This window comes from Salvelinus namaycush, chromosome 23 (assembly GCF_016432855.1).
Source record: "Salvelinus namaycush isolate Seneca chromosome 23, SaNama_1.0, whole genome shotgun sequence".
In the NCBI taxonomy this organism is placed as follows: Eukaryota; Metazoa; Chordata; class Actinopteri; order Salmoniformes; family Salmonidae; genus Salvelinus; species Salvelinus namaycush.
In genome coordinates this window covers 30339136-30358694 of record NC_052329.1, presented here as the reverse complement: position 1 = coordinate 30358694, position 19559 = coordinate 30339136, and the positions used below count along the sequence as shown (strand labels likewise).

Here is a 19559-nt window from a genome sequence, read left to right as displayed (position 1 = left end):
CCTAATTCAGTTTATCAACCAGCTAATTATTACAATCAGGTGCGCTACATTAGGGTTCGAGAGAAAACGTACTGAATGGTACTGTAGCTCTCCAGGAACAGGGTTGGAAAGCCATGCTCTAGTAACATACACGTGAACCCACACCCACCTACCCCACCCAAACACAACTGTACCTTTGAGCAGGTACATGACTGTACCTTTGTGCAGTTTTCACATTCGTAGTGCTTGCCACTGTCATGTGACATCTGATGACGAATCAGGTTGGATTTCCAGTTGAAGGCCTTGGGGCACTGGTCACACTTGTAATCCCTTTCCTCTGAGTGAGACAGAGAGTGAGCTTCCAGACTGCAGGAGAGACGGACGGACGGACAGACAGACAGACAGACAGACAGACAGACAGACAGACAGACAGACAGACAGACAGACAGACAGACAGACAGACAGACAGACAGACAGACAGACAGACAGACAGACAGACAGACAGACAGACAGACAGACAGACAGACAGAAAGAAAGAAAGAAAGAAAGACAGACAGACAGACACATCAACATTATTACAACACTGCGTCACTAGCCTCTCAACTAAAAACAACCCAATGATGTAAAAGGGGAGTAAAATGAACGAAGTGTGCAAACAAAGACCTTGGCCAGGATCAACAATAGTTCAAATGACACTGTCACCGTTCACTACAATATTATCATCAAGATAACTATAGATTCAAGTTGATGTGCAGTTGATGTGCAGCCATCATCAGGCATGTGAGGGGGGTGCAGGTTGAGTGACATAGAGGGGTTCTGAGCTGAGGGGGCCTGAGGGGGCCTATCAACAAGGGGGAAGGAGGACGGCTTCTCACCTCTGGAGGTCGGGGAACACCTGGTCACACTCCTTACACTCCTGGGGACCGTCGTGGCTGAGGCTGTGGGACAGGTGCAGGTCGTGGGGCTCCAGGCCCTCAGGGCCCTCCAGGTCACTACTGTCCCCTCCAAGGTTCCCCAGGAAGGCTGAGGGGGGTGTCCCACATGGAACCTTCTGGTGGTCCAGCAGCTCAGAGACAGACTCAAAGAGCTGGTCACAATCATCACAGCGATACTGTCTCTCCTCTGGACAGGGGGGGAAGGGGAGGAATATCTTAGGTGTGTGTGTGTGTGTGTGTGTGTGTGTGTGTGTGTGTGTGTGTGTGTGTGTGTGTGTGTGTGTGTGTGTGTGTGTGTGTGTGTGTGTGTGTGTGTGTGTGTGTGTGTGCGTGTGTGTATGTGTGTATTGTGTGTGTGTATTGTGTGTGCATGTGTCTGTCTGCGTGTGTGTGTGAACTGACCGTGCATATCAGGAGCCATGGTGTCACATGAATACTGCTCTGCCTTCATGAACAAAAGCAGCTCCTCTCCTGGTTGGATCTCTCGAATCACTCTGTAGAAGATCTTCAAAACACATACACACACAGATTTAAACAGCATATACACACATACATGAATACACACACACACACTCAAAACCATGTCCACCAACACCATATAACACACTATCCACTTTACTGAAACAAAAACACACCGATGCAGAAAGCAAACAAACTTTGACTCAACACAAATACACACTCACTCACTCACTCACACACACACACACACACACACACACACACACACACACACACACACACACACACACACACACACACACACACACACACACACACACACACACACACACACACACACACACACACACACACGCGCACACACACGCGCACACGCACACACACACACACACACACAGACACAGAGAGAGTTTAGAGAACAGGGAGGATATTGGGGGCTGAGCGTGAAGCAGAGTTGGCCATACAATGCGTCAGTAGCGGGACCAGAATGCTCTCAACACGGCTGGAAGAGGCAGTAAAAGGTGTGGAGAGATGTCTTACTGCTGCAGTGCATGGTGACATATTTGTGATGCTGTGTGTGTGTGTGTTTATAGCGTAGCCAAACCTCCACCTCTATACCAATACCATGCTATGCTTTTTAAAAAAGGACCGTTATATGCTCATGGTCCTAGTGCATTGAGTGACAGAAAGGATGTACTAAAGGTCACATGACTACCTGTGGAGCTACATGTTCACAGTACATTCACAGGCAAACACTTACATGCACAGCATATACACGCTACGCCATACACAAACACACACAATCCACAGACTCCAAGGTGTATAGTGAATGGGTCATCTGAGAGACCCTGAGATCTCTGGGACTTCCCATACGAACACAATGGATGCTCTCCCAAACAATCACAGATGGCGTTATTTCTGGCACGCCTTGAAGGTTTAACTTACTAACTTCCCTTACAGCACCATGGTGACATTTGGACGGGGGGACTGGGACGAGGGGGGATTATTAGAAATGTGACAGGGGAGTCTTCTGGGAAGGGCGCGGGTCACAGGGACACTGGCCCTGGGAGATAACATACCTAGCTCGCCATGACATCAGTGCGGCGCGGCGGCAGCAAGGGCGAGGGCCAAGCCGCCTGGTCAGAGGGGAGCCAGCCTCGACCCCATTGTTCAGGAGGAGAATGCAGGGTACTGAGAGGGTCCTGATAGACATGAGAACATAGCTAGCGCTCTCAGCTGCCCCCCTCGTCTGTATAGACCCACCTCTCACCCCCTCACCTCCCTCCCAGCTCCTTCCTGCCGGTCTAGTGCGGTCGACAGCTCTCGGTCCAGAACTTGAGCCCTCACACCAACAAGCCACAATAATATTGAGGGTTGGGAACAATAAAAGTGCCGTTCAAACAGCTGTGTAGGGCTGCAGTGATTCTGCCCTCAGAGACTGATCGGGTCTTTAAGGGTGACTCTTTGAAAAGCTATCAAGGGTACAGCTAACCTGATCCCAGATGTGTTTATGCTGTCTTGCGTGACAACGAGTGACAAGGAGTTGGCAAAACAGCACAAACTGATCAAGGATCAGGGTACAGCCGCTAGTGGACCGTGGCACACGGGGCAGAATGTGGCAGCGGCAGCAGGGAGCGAGTTTAAGTTACTGTAGCTGGTATCGCTGCACTTGTGCAGATGGTGTACAATCTGGCACACAGGCACTGCAGTGAGTGCCAACATGGGGGAAATCCCCTCAGCAACACCCCTTCCCTGTGGGCCGCCACAGGCAAACACTCAAACACACACAAACAAACATACCGTACACCCCGAAACACACACACACACACGCAAGCTCGCACACACACACACACAAACAAACACACAAACACACACACTGGTTGCATGTTTCTGCACTCTACAGACCTCCAACTCCTCTCAAAAAGCCTTATGAGTTGCCCCTATAAGGGCAGGCTGACACAGAGTGAGAGAAGCCTAGTCTGGGGCTGTAAATGGACACTGGCTAGAAATAACAGAGAGCTAGATAAGAACAGTGGTGTTTGAGTTCACACTGTGAAGGCCAGCCAGCCACACCTTTGGACTAGAAGGGAACCACTGAGGGGAGACAGCCCCAAGCCTTGACCTCCAGAGCCCCAAGCCTTGACCTCCAGAGCCCCAAGCCTTGACCTCTAGAGCCCCAAGCCTTGACCTCCAGAGCCCCAAGCCTTGACCTCCAGAGCCCCAAGCCTTGACCTCCAGAGCGTCACGCCTTGACCTCCAGAGCCCCAAGCCTTGACCTCCAGAGCCAGCCAGGAGTCACAGGATACACAATCATTATTAGACTTTATTACCTGGCCTTATCAACGGGGGATTGGGCTAACATTAAACACAAGGAGGCACTGAGGATAGGTACCTATACACACACACACACACACACACACACACACACACACACACACACACACACACACACACACACACACACACACACACACACACACACACACACACACACACACACACACACACACACACATAAACAAACACATTAGCAGACACAATACACTCTCCCTCTCTCTCTCCCTCTCCTCTGTTTCTTGTAGAGGTCATAACCTCAGACATATCAGAAGCTGTTATCTTGGAGAAGTTGGTTACCTTGACATCATTAGTCACCAGTGCAAACAAAGAATCCGATTTTCCTCGGGACACTGACACACCCTCTTTGTTCCTCCAACATCCTTCCTCTCAAATAGGTCATCTAGCAGGTATGCCAGCCACCAGCCAGAGTGCTGATCTGGGATCAGGTCCTCCCTCTCTTTATACACTATATATACACAATTATGTGGACATCCCTTCACATTAGTGGATTCGGCAATTTCAGTCACACCCGTTGCTGACAGGTGTATAAAATCGAGCACACATGCAACCTCCATAGACAAACATTGGCAGCAGAATGGCCCTACTGAAAAGCTCTGTGACTTTCCACATGGCACCGTCATAGGATGCCACCTTTCCAACAAGTCAGTTCATTACATTTCTGTCCTGCTAGAGTTGCCCCAGTCAACTGTAAGTGGTGTTATTGTGAAGTGGAAACGTTTGGGAAGAAACAACAGCTCAGCCACAAAGTGGCTCACAGAACGGGACCGCCGTGTGCTGAAGCCTGTAAAAATTGCCTGTCCACGGTTGCAACACTCACTACCGAGTTCCAAACTAAGTCTGGAAGCAACATCAGTACAAGAACTGTTTTTCTTCATGAAATGGGTTTCCATGTCTGAGCAGGCCCACACAAGCCTAAGATCACCATGTGCAATGTCAAGTGTCTGCTGGATTGGTCTAAAGCTCTCCGCTTTTGGACTCTGGAGCAGTGGAAACTCGTTCTCTGGAGTGATGAATCACGCTTCACCATTTAGCAGTCTGATGGACGAATTTCGGTTTGGCGAATGCCAGGATAACACAACCTGCCCGAATACATAGTGCCAACTGTAAAGTTTGGTGGAAGAGGAATAATGTTCTTGGGCTGTTTTTAATGGTTTGGGCTAGGCCCCTTGGTTCCAGTGTAGAGAAATCTTAACGCTACAGCATACAATGACATTCTAGACGATTCTGTGCTTCCAACTTTGTGGCAAAAGTTTGGGGAAGGCCCTTTCCTGTTTCAACATGACAATGCCCCCGTGCACAAAGCAAGGTCCATACAGAAATGGTTTGTCAAGATTGGTGTGGAAGAACTTGACTGGCCTTTGGGATGAATAGGAACGCCGATTGCGAGCCAGGCCTAATCGCCCAACATCAGTGCCTGACCTCACTAATGCTCTTGTGGCTGAATGGAAGCAAGTCATCGCAGCAATGTTCCTACATCTAGTGGAAAGCCTTCCCAGAAGAGTGGAGGCTGTTGTAGCAGCAAAGGGGGGGACCAACTCCATATTAATGCCCATGAATTTGGAATGAGATGGTCATGTAGTGTAATTGTAATTCATTATGATCCAAAATAGAAAACTGAATCTAGATCAGTACTCCTACTCTGAGACACTTAGTCAGGACCTGTAAATATGGGTCCTGATCTAGGATCAGTTCCTCCCTGTACATATAATCATATTCATTATGATCCAAAAGACAAAAGTGATCCTAGATCAGCACTCCCACACTGAGACACTCAGCTTTCCAGTCTATTTATGTGATCACAGAACCTGTCACACATTAAAACAGTCAATTCATCTACTTCATGTCTCTTTGTGCTGCGTGGGAGAATCAATATGGCTAACGAGATTAGCCCTCATATCCATCCACAGTCTAATGAAAGAGTCTTTAGTCGCTCGTCAGATCATGAGAATTACACCGCTAATCCATTTACACTTCAGCCTGTCCCATGTAGGCTACTGTCTGTGTGGGATATAGTTAAGACATCTCCATATGAAATATACTTCATATCTGAACTCAGTACAATGCTCAGTGATGAACACAAGTGAATCTAACCAGAGAGAAGTTTTAGTGCTAAAAAAACGTTTTCACTCCCAGATCATATTGATCTCAGATCATTGATTGTATGAGACCCAATAGTCACCGACTGCATTGCAGAGCGTTGATGAATAGTTAGTGTTATCGGTAATAACACTGTTTAAAATATCATGTTACACATGTTCATACTTAGCTAACTCTGACCAGCTCTTAAACCCTACAGCTAAGACATGATCACACGCCATACTGCTGCAGCACTACGCAAGCCTTGCTATTCTCTACGCCGAACACACACACACACACACACACACACACACACACACACACACACACACACACACACACACACACACACACACACACACACACACACACACACACACACACACACACACACACGAGTAGGAACCCCTGACAATTCCTCTAGCTCTCTTCCTTCTCTCTCCTCCCTCCCCTCTTCCTCTCCTTTACTTTCCTCACCCTCTTGAGGTTGGACATAAAGTTTTATTATAAACAGGACTAGGTCAGAAATAAGAGGATTGAAGCCAGGTTAGTCCACAATGTGGGACTGATTGTGTAAGCGGGTGTAATATGTGGTTTCAGGCAGGCTTCACAGTCAGTACTTCTCAGCAGCTGTAAAACCTGTTGGAAGCAGGTAAGGGACTACATTTCTCACTTCCAGCTTTAGGATGAGGTGCACGGGGAGCCATCAGAACCGCAATAAACATTCACATAGTCCTGATAAAGGGCCCGATCCTACACAGCGCACGCATAGAGGCACACACATATACACAGACACACACACACGTTCATACTCTGATAGAAACAGACATAACTGACAGACCTTCCAGACATCCAACCTTACACATGCAATTTACGCCTAGACAGGCTTTGTGAGACGTTACTGTGTGTTATGAAAAACATGAGGGGTGTCCGGAAGACGTGAAGACAGTGTTGTGACAGTGTGTGGTACCTAACAATAATCTCATCACAGCCTTGTCGATGACCCTGGTCAGGCTTAGACAGCCACCTGAGCAGAACCACAGTAATGACAGTCAGTCACACCTCAGAGAGAGGGCCACTCAGAAGGCTACATTAAACACTGCATCACATCGATTATGTCTTATATGGCACCCTATTCCCTATATAGTGCACTACTGGGATTGATTTTGTAATGATTTATATAGGGGGCATACATAGGGAATAGGGTGACAATTAGGATTCTTTATACTACAGTTTCAAATAAGAATCTGAAGTTGGCTTCCTCTCAAAATAAACTGTATCTAAATCATTTGGAGTATTAAATAACCATTTGGAGTATTAAATAACCATTTGAAGTATTAAATAACCATTTGAAGTATTAAATAACCATTTGCATAGTGACGCTATAATAATGCTAATGATAAGTATAATCATGATGCCAATGTTCCGAGATACAAATTACATCCACTCATTAATATTACATTTGAAACGGATTCCTTATCTGCAACATATGCAAGTATCTATAAACTATTTATGAAGAATTAATGAAAAGTGATGCAAACTCTTCTATCTATGTATCTTCCATCAAGACACGGAATGCACTGTCCATGTCAAATAAAGTCTCCCTTACTATAGGTGTGTGTGTGTGTGTTTGTGTGTGTGTGTGTGTGTGTGTGTGTGTGTGTAGTCTGAGTCCATAAAATACTATTTAACCATTGAATGAGTGAATTGAAAATGCCCCTATGTGTCAGGTAGGAGGTAGGCCATCCTGTCCTGTCTCTCCCAGGTGAGGAGAGAAAGAGCAATGGGGCATACCACACATATCTGGAAGTTTACAGTGCGAGCGTGTGTGAAGTGTCTGTGACTATCAGCACGGCAGCCGTGTGTGTGATCTGGCTCTGTGGTCCTCGACACGCCGAAGCCAAGACACAATTACACAGAAACAAAACACAGAGGCAGGGTGTGTGTGTGTGTGTGTGTGTGTGTGTGTGTGTGTGTGTGTGTGTGTGTGTGTGTGTGTGTGTGTGTGTGTGTGTGTGTGTGTGTGTGTGTGTGTGTGAGGAGAGGGGGGCTGATACTGAACGCAGGGTGGGCCGCACAGGGGCTATCTGAACTAGATCACAATAACACCTTCTAACACAACAACAGGCAGGCAGGCAGGACATGGGGGTTCACTAAGGCCCTGTGGCAGGCAGGAGGGCGGTCTCCTCTCCACATACCTGATCATCTATCTGGCACGGCGTCAGGTTGTGTTGGAGGGCCGTGGAGGCAAACTGGATGTGCTTCAGCCAGCTCCCGATATCAGGCTCGCTGGCATCCACACAGAACTTTACATGGCCCGACCCGTCCAAGATCTGTAGAGAGGTAGAGAGGGGGGGGGGGGGGGGGGGGGTTAACACTTTGATCTCTATCTGATTCTGCACAGGTTACTGTGTCCACACGGACAAACCACATACCTCCCACCGAGAAACAAGGCCACACTGTTGTGAAGCTGCAGTATTACACACGCAGGGCAGGCACACACACACACACACACACACACACACACACACACACACACACACACACACACACACACACACACACACACACACACACACACACACACACACACACACACACACACACACACACACACACCTTGAACTGGGTCCTACTCCCTCTCACACAATCAAACGAAAAAGCCCACGCAAACTCATACACACACACACAGCAGTGAAACACATGACAGAATATCACCGTGCTGAATGAGCACAACTAAAAGGTCTTTCAATTACTTGTTTTTAAGACACCAACAATGTTTTTAAGACATCAAAACAAATGTATTTCTTTATTGCTGAACATTAGAAACTATCCCATGAATATGGTAATCAAAACGAACATTTTAGAGCCATTTCACTAGGTGCAACACGTTTCATAACAATGCATACATTATTATTAATACTGAGTCGTGCTGAATACATAAAAACACAAAAAGCAACTCCAATATCAGTGTTGGTATTTTGTAGAAACAAAAAAACAGTGTAATGAAATGATTATTACATATTTATATTCGTATAACACTTGTAGAAACATTTACTCTATTCCCCAATTGCTGATATCACCTTGTTTTCTTTTAAAATAAAACGTAATATTATTATAAAGATGAAGTTGATTGAAAAGTCTCTCAGAGGGTTGATGATGAGGAGATATTGGACAATAGCGCCTAATCTTTGGGAGTGAAAGGGCCAGAACACGTTAACCCCAGTGGGCAGCAGCATTCAAATAACCTTTCATGCACACCATTCCCACAAAATAAACAACCAGTTTTATAAAGAATTCTCTAACTTATACTTTATTATCAGCTATGTAGGCCTAATTAACTACCCTATCATATTCAGTAAATTAACAATATTATCATATGACCAAGGCAGGCCTATGCATACAATAAAACGTAATTCTACTTAGACAGATGATAGGAATAGATAAATGATAGGCCTGATAATTATTCCCAAATATTTTTTTAAAAACGAATTAGGGAGAGATAGAAATCGCGTGAAAAGGCCACTGTGTATTTCACCCAGGACAGGAGTTGGTTGCAGTCTAAACAATTTATAACATACAGAAAACGTCAGACAAAATAGCCTAATGCTCGGGGTTTTTCTGGCCTACCTTGAAAATTGGATAAGCACACGTGTCAATAATAGATAGAATATGTATTTATTTGTTAAATACACTTTGCATTATTAATTACATTTGGCAAGACAATGCAAAATGACATCTTACTTATTGCCTATAATTTAAAGACAAATTATTATTTTTTCAAAAAAACTAAATAATAATTTGTGATTAGAGTTACGTGCAGAAGCAAGACATATTGTTGTGATCCATAACTGAAAATCGATTATGGACAACAATCGATGTTTGTGTAGCCTAAAATACTTACCTGGGATACGTTAAACGTGTCTGACGAAAACGTATTGACTCACCCTGTAAAAATACTTGTCAATAGTTTTGACAATTAATCTATATTGAGAGCTCATACGATTAATTATAACCATAATTGTATCACTGAGAAAGGACTCGTAAGAATGTTCGTTTGGTAATAAAAAGGTAATCAAATAGACCGTTGCTTACCGTGGTAAATCCTTTGCACCCTTGGTGCAACAATAAAATATCTGCAAATACGGGGTGTGCAGAAATAAAGGGGAAAAAAACTTTTGATTAAAACTGCAATTTCTTGTTTTGGAAATGACCACAAAAAAATGTAAAATGTATCGGTCTTTTAGTTTTGCTCCATATGTGTAATGTCCTGTGTTCTTGAAAACGCCATGGGATTTTACATTGTATTTTCCCTTTCTCCGACCCACAAGACGTTTGCTCTTCTCTCTCACACACTTATTGTCATGTAGACACCGGCATAATCCCTAGGCACATTAACTTGGTCCAAGTTGAGCCCGTCAGCGCGAGCCGGTCTCGTCCGCTCTTCTCACTCTGAACCTCCACTGTTCCCAGGTGTCAGTGCGGCGGAGCGAGCGAAAATGCAACTTTTCCTTTCTCTCTTCCCCCCGGCGCGTGATAGTGAGATGGAAAGATCGCCCACCTACTTGCGCGTCCCGTACTGTGTGATGTGTGTTTCTGTTTCACGGACTGTCTCTTAAAGAGGATCTTGCTCGCCCATCCATAGAGAGCAATGCAAAACGGGCTATCTTGCCTGTCCGCAGTCGGAAGTTGAGAGACGCTCCCGCAGTACATTTTAAAGTGACAGGTGACCGGTTGAGAGGCGAGGTCAGAGAGAGGTCGGGATGGGCTTCTATGGTATTGACTACATACACCAGCCCAATTTGCCTTTGATGAAACCACCGAATAATTACGCATTTCTTCCGCATTTCACTCGTTTGTGCCCGAGCAATGAGGGGTGGGTTCGCGGTTCACTCCTAGCCAAGTTAAGGCACAACATGCTATTAGCTTAAAGACTAATGAATGGTGACAGTGACTCTCTTCTAAAAAATATTGTACATTAAAACAATAATTGTGTTATTCATAGAATACTTAATGGAATGTAAAAAGTATTGTTTCAATAAAACTTCACTAATAGTCCAAGTGAAAACAATAACTTTTATTGTTAGGCCTAAGTGAGGCTTTCCTTGTTTGCTTGGAGAACTGCTTTACGAGACAGACTAGGCATGCACCCGGATGATCTGTCTCGCCCTCGCCACTCTGAGGGGCATAGGACGCATGTGACCAACATGCCATCATCCTGCATTTCTAAACATGCCGATACAATGTATAGCTTTTAAAACATTCTTCTTCTAAACTTGATCTGCAATTCATGGTAACAGCTTGCATATACAGCAGGCCAACATTCACAAAATGTAATTTTTTTTTCTGCTTTTGGTTGTTTGTTTGTTCATATTCTTTTTAAATGCTGATATAATTGTATTGCCCATTTTCACTCTCCTTTCTTAACTTTTATGTCCAACTCTAAACTCTTTTGGATAATCAAATCCATTAAAAAAACGACCTCTTAGAATCATACAAAAGTAAGCGTTTAGCCTGCTTGGTTATGCAGGGCGAGCCTGAACAGGAGTTTAGAATGGGAGAGGGTGGGGGCGGTGGATGTGAAGAGATTATGATTAATATGTCTCAGTGGCCGCTATCTGTGACATTGACCTTCTATCCCAGATAATTCCCATTGTTTGATGAAATTGCAGAGCAAATGTGCAGGAAGGACAGGAAAAATCATGTGTAAATAAGGTGGACCTCGCCAGAGATTCCCATAGTCCGCGCTGCTTGAGAACCCAAAAGAGCCCCCGGTCCGCAGCTCATTGATTTCCTGCCTTTCCTCGACTTGTCCATTGTTGGAAGCCTTTTTAATTTAGCCATAAATTGGGAAAGCTCAACCTATGAGCTGTTTTATTTTCTTCCTGTCAGGATGAGGGATTTGTTTTATGATGCATTGTGTATTAAATACAAGTAATCTGGAAAAGTGATTGCCCGGGCCTCTCCGGGTCTGATCGAGGATTCTGATAGAGACCAGAGCTCTTTCTGAAAGGGAGGAAATGTTTGTGGATAAACAAGGGTTTTGTGGTATCACTAGCAGGTCCGAATGACCAGGGTAAATTGGGGTAAATGTTGATTGGACCAGAGGCCGCCAACGGTATCCCAGCCTGTATTTCTCTCCCGAGTCAGGAGATGGCGTTCTCAACTGAACAAACTTTTACAAGGCATTAGTTGCCTTTCAATACGTTCTTTAATGCCAAGCTGAGCAATTTTGATAGGTGTTTTCTTTCGTGGATAATTTAATAGGGTTTAGATTCATGGATAGCCTAAATTCGAGCTGTAAGCCTTCCATACTGAACAAAGTTCCCAGCCTGTGTGCCCATATCTCCTGAGAAAAGCGCATCAGTCAAGCGCGGAGACGCTGAGTTATTGAGATGGGGGTCATTGCTTTATCGTCCGCAGAATTGCAGCACACAACATCGTCTACATTAAGGCGTTAAATTGCTAGGGGGACATGAAAGATTCAGTTGCATGGGCCTGAATATATAATCACCTGAACGACCTACAATACATCTCTTGGATCCACAATAAGACAAGCCGTGGAAGTGAATTTTAAAATACTTGTTCATTTGTTAAAGCCCCATGTATAATGATTTAAAACATAGCTTAATTTATGTTTATTTGAGAAACTCGCCATGTAGGCTAGTCCATTCTATTACGGTAAGTATATTAAATAGTTCGGCTTGATCAGAAGAAACCCCAAGCCTTTGTTATTATGATTATAGCACATAAAGTGTGTAATAGCTGTTTATTAACATATTACAAACCAAAAAGCCTGCACGAGGCTTTTTTCTTTATTTCTCCTATTTTACGCCACTTACCGTTTCATTTTGATTTGGGTGGCACTTTACATCTGCAGCATCCGGATGATGTTTTTGTACATCGACTTAAAAGTACTGTGACATTTCTCAAAGGATTTCATGCTTATTTGTTTGTATTAGTTGTTTGTTTAAGCAACTCAATTACTTGGGGAAATGTTCTCAGTTTAAGTATTGGACAACTGTGAAGAAAAAACCATTACCACATTTTCACAGCATTTCCCAATTTATATTGCAATATAGGCTTATGGAAATCAGGGGGAAACTTGAGGCTACTTTGGTTAAACAAAAATATTTACGCTTGAGTTTCACGGGATATCAATGGGCTATTTACAGTTCCTTCGGAACGTATTCACACCCCTTGACTTTTTCCACATGTTCTTGTGTTACAGCCTGAATTTAAAATATATTACATTGATATTGTGTGTCACTGACCTACATACAATATCCCATAATGTCAAAGTGGAATTACGTTTTTAGACATTTTTACAAATTAATTAAAAATGAAAAGCTGAAATGAGTAAATAAGTATTCAACCCCTTTGTTATGACAAGCCTAAATAAGTTCTGGAGTAAAACTGTGCTTACTAAGTCACATAATAAGTTGCATGGACTCACTCTGTGTTCAATAATAGTGTTTAAGATGATTTTTGAATGACTCATCTCTGTACCCCACACATACAATTATCTGTGGATGGATCAACAACATTGTAATCCAACACGACACATCAGTAGTAGTAGTAGTACCACTCTTCATATTTTCAAGCATGGTGCATCATGTTATGGGTATGCTTGTCATCGGCAAGGACTAGAGTGTTTAGGATAAAAATAAACAGAATAGCGCTAGCAGGCAAAATCCTACAGGAAAACCTGGTTCAGTCTGCATTCCAACAGACACTGGGAGGCAAATGCACCTTTCAGCAGGACAATAACCTAAAACACAAGGCAAATATAGACTGGAGTTGCTTACCTAAACGACATTGAATGTTCCTGAGTGGCCTAGTTACAGTTTTGACTTAAATCACCTTGACAATCTATGGCAAGACTTACAAATGCATTAGCGTGTATCTGGTTTAAAAGGGCTTCGTTTGTTTGACTTATTTATCTACACTCAGCTTGTGTATAAGTCAGAGCATTACGGCACCACGAGCCCCGCGGTGGGATTCCTGGGCCAGGTAGGTGCAAACTGACTCCGTGAGTGAGATACTGCACCGCAATGAGCCAGGCTGCAGAGTCGCTCTAATGGAAACACCACGTATAAGGTGTATTCCAGCACATCCTCCAGAAGAGGGAAAAAAGAGAAGAAAAATAAAATATTGCAGCCAAATCCACATGAAATAGTTCCACCATTCATATGGAGAGACCTCCCATTGACACCGGCGAAAAGCTGCAATAAGCCTCCATCATGAGTCTCTACAGGCGGCCCCCCAAGACAATTTATTTTGGTTAAGTGTGGGGCAATGCAATCAAGTGGCAAAAACTCATTTAAAATCTGAAACGAATTTAGGGGTGATATAATTTTTGTTACAACACCCGTGTCATGGTGTGTAATTTTAGGGTTTATCAGAATTAGAACAGTTATAGTGACTTCACAACTTTCTTTTGTAATGGTTATGCTGAATATTTTAGGACATAAACCTATGTGTTCTAATGTCTATAACGTAGCCTAATCGAGAGAGAAAAACATAACAAATGCCAAAGACTATCGGTAAACATATCCAGGTGAGTAAAATGCACACTGCATAAACCATACTATTGATATACTTTTGAGATTTTAAGCCAGAGCAGAAACGGACATTTTTGCATATGGCTACTCAAGCCGAACCCCCCCACCCCTCACCCGTCCAAAAAGTTCCTGTTTTAGGGGAGTCTCCTCACAGACAAATTACCATTAAAGGAGAGCAGAGGAAATGAAAGGGGAAAAACGTAAATAAAACATTTCCTTGGTCTAGAAGTAGACCCGTTGTGAGCGCGTGTTAATCTCCACCTCGGTAATTTGGTTCCCCGGGAGAAGACAGAAGCCCCGCTGCTGTGCCCTGCACTTCATAAATCACAGCTTTATGTGGACAAGGTCAGCGGCCCCCTGGCTCAGCCCGGCCCCTCCAAGCGACGCAGCGCGCCCGCCATGTTTACCCTCCTGCCCGGGGCTCTCAGGACCAGACCAGCTCACTTCTAATTACTTTGGATTATTTTCATTTGCCGGGGTCAGCCAGGCATTCCGGGAGAGGGATGATTTCCTATACATTCTTCGGCCTTTGATGACTGAGCCCTACGTGTTTTCCGAATTAGTACCCCATCATTTTGACACAGTCTGTTCTGTTTTAGCGCCACCCCATTCCACTCCCGGGACCACTCTATTCTGCAGCGTTGTGCAGGACAGGTTCCACCCCTACAAGATGCAGGCGCTTTCTGAGCAGCAGTGGGAGAGAAACAGAAATATGATGACGGGAAAAATATAGCTGTGAGATGTTAGAAAAAACGAAGTAGAAACAGGCAATGCTTTACCAGCAACAGGGTACTATGAGGAATGTCCAACCTCACAGTTAAGTTTTGTTTTGATATAATGACAATATTGTCAGATATAGGCTATGTGATGCATGAACTCAGATCTATGTTACTGAATAAAGTATACATAAAAGTGTTTTTAAAGTGTGCGGGAAAGTATCTTTGCCGCACATTGACGGTTCAATTCCGTTTGATTCCTATTCCAGTGAGATCCGAATCTTCAAGGGACTTGAATGAGTGTGAATGAGATGTATTGTCTCCTGTAGCTAAAATGAAGTAAATTACATTGACAGCAGGAATGACTAGACGTGACTGGAGCGTTAAAACAAGGCATTGGCCAAACATGACCACTGGCCTGAGGTACAATGTAGGCTACTATTCACACTGTAGAAGGAGTGGGAGGAGGAGGTAAATGTACAAATCAGAGAGTGTGGCGAGTACTTGAAAACATACACGCAGCTGATTTTTGGAGCTACCCGGCGTGTGCACCTACTCCAAAGAGCCGCCGGAGGAATGCACTGTCGCGGGGTTGGGGTGGGGGGGGTGTTACTGAGGCAGAGAGGTCCAACCGGCTGCGGTAATCACACAGACACTTCCTCCGCAGCGCCTCAACACACAGGCAACACTGTATGTGTGTGGGGACCACGGGGTGCGATAAAGTCGCACCGGAGTCAAAGGTAACCTTTTGAAAACATAAATTCCGCGTCGGAGAGCTGGAAAGTAAAACAAGCCTGGCCAGCAAGCCAACCAATCCCGCTTCACCCCCGGTAATTAGAGCATGTTGTTGGATGCTGCAGGGTGAACAAATTGTTTTTTAAACGCTCGTAGATATCATCTTTAAAAGAGCCCCTTTATGTAAGGAAAGATGGAATACAACACAGCACTTCAGATCAGAGGAGCGGGTGTCGCGCATTAATTACATTTATTGAGCTGTCCGGCCACGTTTGAAGTGGGAGGTCACTTGAGACAGCGACTGCGTGTTTTTCATACACCGTGACCAATTGAAAGGCTAATATTTAATGTTTCCGGGATATGTGAAATAGCCGTAACATATAATGCCTGATGAAGCAGGACACTCACACAACCTTCTCTCCAACCCCATTCCACTCCATCCATCCAAACCCCATTCCACTCCATCCATCCAAACCCCATTCCACTCCATCCATCCAAACCCCATTCCACTCCATCCATTCCACTCCATCCATCCAAACCCCATTCCACTCCATCCATCCAAACCCCATTCCACTCCATCCATCCAAACCCCATTCCACTCCATCCATCCCACCGTCAGTGTCTAGGTGAGAGTCATGTCATTTCAGAAAGGTAAACTTGACCAGTTTCACCCTGATGGAGACGCAGTTGTTCAGACATAACCATGGCACCACGCACAAACATGTCACCAAAGCGCAGACATGAGCGGGTTGATGGCTTTCAGGCATGCCTTTCCAAACACGGTTTTCCATGAATTGACATATTTTAAGCGTTTCATTTTTTCCGTGTTAAATCTGTGCACACCTTTTAATTACAGAAAATACCAAAACCAAACAATTACTCCTCTAGGACTTTCCAAGTATCTGAGAAACCAACACATTCTGCCTCCATAACAATACCCAAAACAAAAGTTATTTTTGTGGGTGAGCACTTGCCTATCTTGTAAGACAAAGTCATGTATTTAATACTTCCTCATTAGAGTCCAGAGGAAATTGCATCGGCACACAACACCAACTTAACACAAAAAAAAGTTTGAAAAAGCGAACAAACTCACTAACCCTCTTCCATGGGACATGGAACATATCCTATTTAATGCTTCCCCGACTTCCAGTAGCATGAAAGACGCCCATAAATTAGGTCAGGATTATATTTAACCCAGCTCTTTGTGCTGAGTACAGGGCACATGGTGCTGCTCCGCCGTGCTTCTGCCATTCAGATCCAACACTCTCATTATATGTGGCTGAGACACAGCTTCCAGTTGGAATTCACACACAGAGTAAGGCATTCTCTAAAACATCTGATTTCACTGCAGGCCACACAAACATCCTGGGAATCTGAGAAAGATTTGATAAACTATGCACTAGGCTCCCATCTCCTCCACAACAGTCAAAAGGTGTGTGTGTTTGTGTGATGTGTGGGCATGCAGGTCTACCCTCAACCCTGAGACAATGCAATCACACCATGGCACATTGCTGCAGTCTGACTTGATTGAGTCATCAGACATGGTGCGTCAATACTCAAGGTTTATTCAATTCCAGACCAATCATTCTGGTGTCATACACTTTGGGTTAATATTGGAACCGGAGGCTGGGGCCGGGGAGAGATAAATCACCTTTTATGATGGGTTGTTATGGTTTTTACCGCGCTGGTTTGTGAGGGACTGATTTGGGGATCAATCACATGTGGTGTCTGCTGGCGGGGCGTGCCGGGGATCGATGGTGGATCTGGGGCCTGCAGTGATGGAGGACTGCTGAACTATGACCAGACCATCCCTCCATCCCCTCCCGCCAAAACTGAAGGAGCATGACACCCACCCATATCATCATCATACCCGACCTCTCTCCCCCTCGCTCGCAATTCACTTCTTTATCTGGATGGCACCTCTGAAAATTCCATTGTCACACAACATTTAACAAAGACAAAAGTCCCAGGCCCAGTAGGAGTGCTGAGTTAGGATCAGTTTAGATTTTTAGATCATAATGAAAAATATACGGACAAATGAGACCTGATCCTAGGTCAGTACTCTTTCTCTGATATACTCATAATGAAAGCCACAATGGAGGTGTTTGCTTAAGCAGGAACAGATGAGTAACAACCAGGTGGTCTGGATACAGTACCGTTGTGGCCCTAAGGGTTAGTTTAACAGTTAAAGACAGTGGTTAGTGGTGTGTCAGACTGCACTGAGAGAGACTAGCATCGGGAGGGTATGAGTTATTTAGTGTTTCATTTCCCCTTCACATCTCTCTGTTTGCATGTGAAGAGTTGGATCAGAACAAACATACAGAACACATATAGTTACTATATGTTACACACACACACACACACACACACACACACACACACGCACGCACGCACGCACGCACGCACGCACGCACGCACGCACGCACGCACGCGCGCACGCAGACACACACACAAAGGGACACACTGTTTTTACACACACTCAACATGTCCCGTAGCTGTCAGACGGCAGCTTCCTCCATGCTGTCAGCGTGGCCCAACTGAAACAAAAGACCCAGGGAGCGAGGCAACATCGTTTCTCAATTAGAGGAAGTTGGTCCTGATTACGCCGCCCCTGTAGAAGCATTCCGATCCCGTGAACCTGTCCAGCCACTGCCAGCAGGCCTCAAACTCTAAACCACCAAGAGAGAGTTTTTTGTTTTAACTAGGCAAGTCAGTTAAAAACAAATTCTTATTTACAATGTTGGCCTAGGAACAGTGGGTTAACTGCCTTGTTCAGAGGCAGAACAACAGATATTTACCTTGTCAGCTCGGGGATTCGATCTTGCAACCTTCCGGTTACGAGTCCAATGCTCTAACCACTAGGCTACCCTGCCGCCCATCTTAAAGTACTACCGCGCCCCACCCAGTCTCCCCCCTCCTCTTCTGTTCTTGCCTTCTCTCCACACGCATGCACACTTACACTCTCGCTCTCCTCTCATCTCCTCCCCTTCTCCCTTCCCTTCCTCTCCTCCCTGCCCCTGTCCTCCAGACCCCAGACAGAACAAGTAGAGCCTCCTTTGGCCCTGAGAAGAGTAGGAAGTTCCACCTTCCTCACACCCTCAGCTCTCTATCCATGACAAATGTGTTCACTCTTGGTGTTTATAAAAAGTGTGGTTAGTCATAATCTAGAGCGAGGGAGTATTTACACACTGGATATTCTGATAACAGGCGACGTATTCAATTTCTGTTTGTTTGACAGGCGCACTGTCTCTCTCTCTCACGTTGACAGGAAGACCCCCATCCATTCACCCGGGGGTCTTGACCCTAACAGTATTCTCTCTTGCGGCGCTCAAGAGCTAACACATATTAAGTAAATGAAGAGTCTCTTCAACCCAGGGAGACAAACGAGCTTCTTAAACACAGGAGGAGTGGCGGTTTGATCTTCCATCGCCCGTGTTTATGATGCAATCTAGGCTGGCTCGTATTGATGATGTAACTAGGATTGTGTACATTCTAGACTGAGATGGCCCCAATGTTTCTAGCCAGGTGCTCAAGCTCTTCACATCTGTTTACGAAAGAGAGAGAGAGACAGTGTGTGTGTGTGTGTGTGTGTGTGTGTGTGTGTGTGTGTGTGTGTGTGTGTGTGTGTGTGTGTGTGTGTGTGTGTGTGTGTGTGTGTGTGTGTGTGTGTGTGTGTGTGTGTGTGTGTATGCGTGTGTGTGTGTGTGTGGGAGGTTAAGGGGATACTGATGGGATGG

General features: G+C 44.8%; 1 protein-coding gene across 4 annotated transcripts in view; it reads right to left on the bottom strand.

Annotated features, from left to right (window-relative positions):
* The window catches only part of LOC120018783 (histone-lysine N-methyltransferase MECOM-like), a 106023-nt gene that overhangs the window by 25604 nt on the left and 60860 nt on the right, over window positions 1-19559 (bottom strand). For 2 of the 4 annotated variants that reach the window (XM_038961990.1, XM_038961991.1), the window contains exons 2-5: window positions 8006-8140; window positions 1317-1419; window positions 855-1101; window positions 198-345 (exon numbers count right to left, since the gene is read on the bottom strand). In XM_038961990.1, the coding sequence (XP_038817918.1) occupies window positions 198-345; window positions 855-1101; window positions 1317-1419; window positions 8006-8140 (633 nt within the window). Of the gene's footprint in view, window positions 1-197; window positions 346-854; window positions 1102-1316; window positions 1420-8005; window positions 8141-19559 lie in introns of those variants that run through there. The other 2 variants (XM_038961992.1, XM_038961989.1) reach the window with 2 other exon arrangements.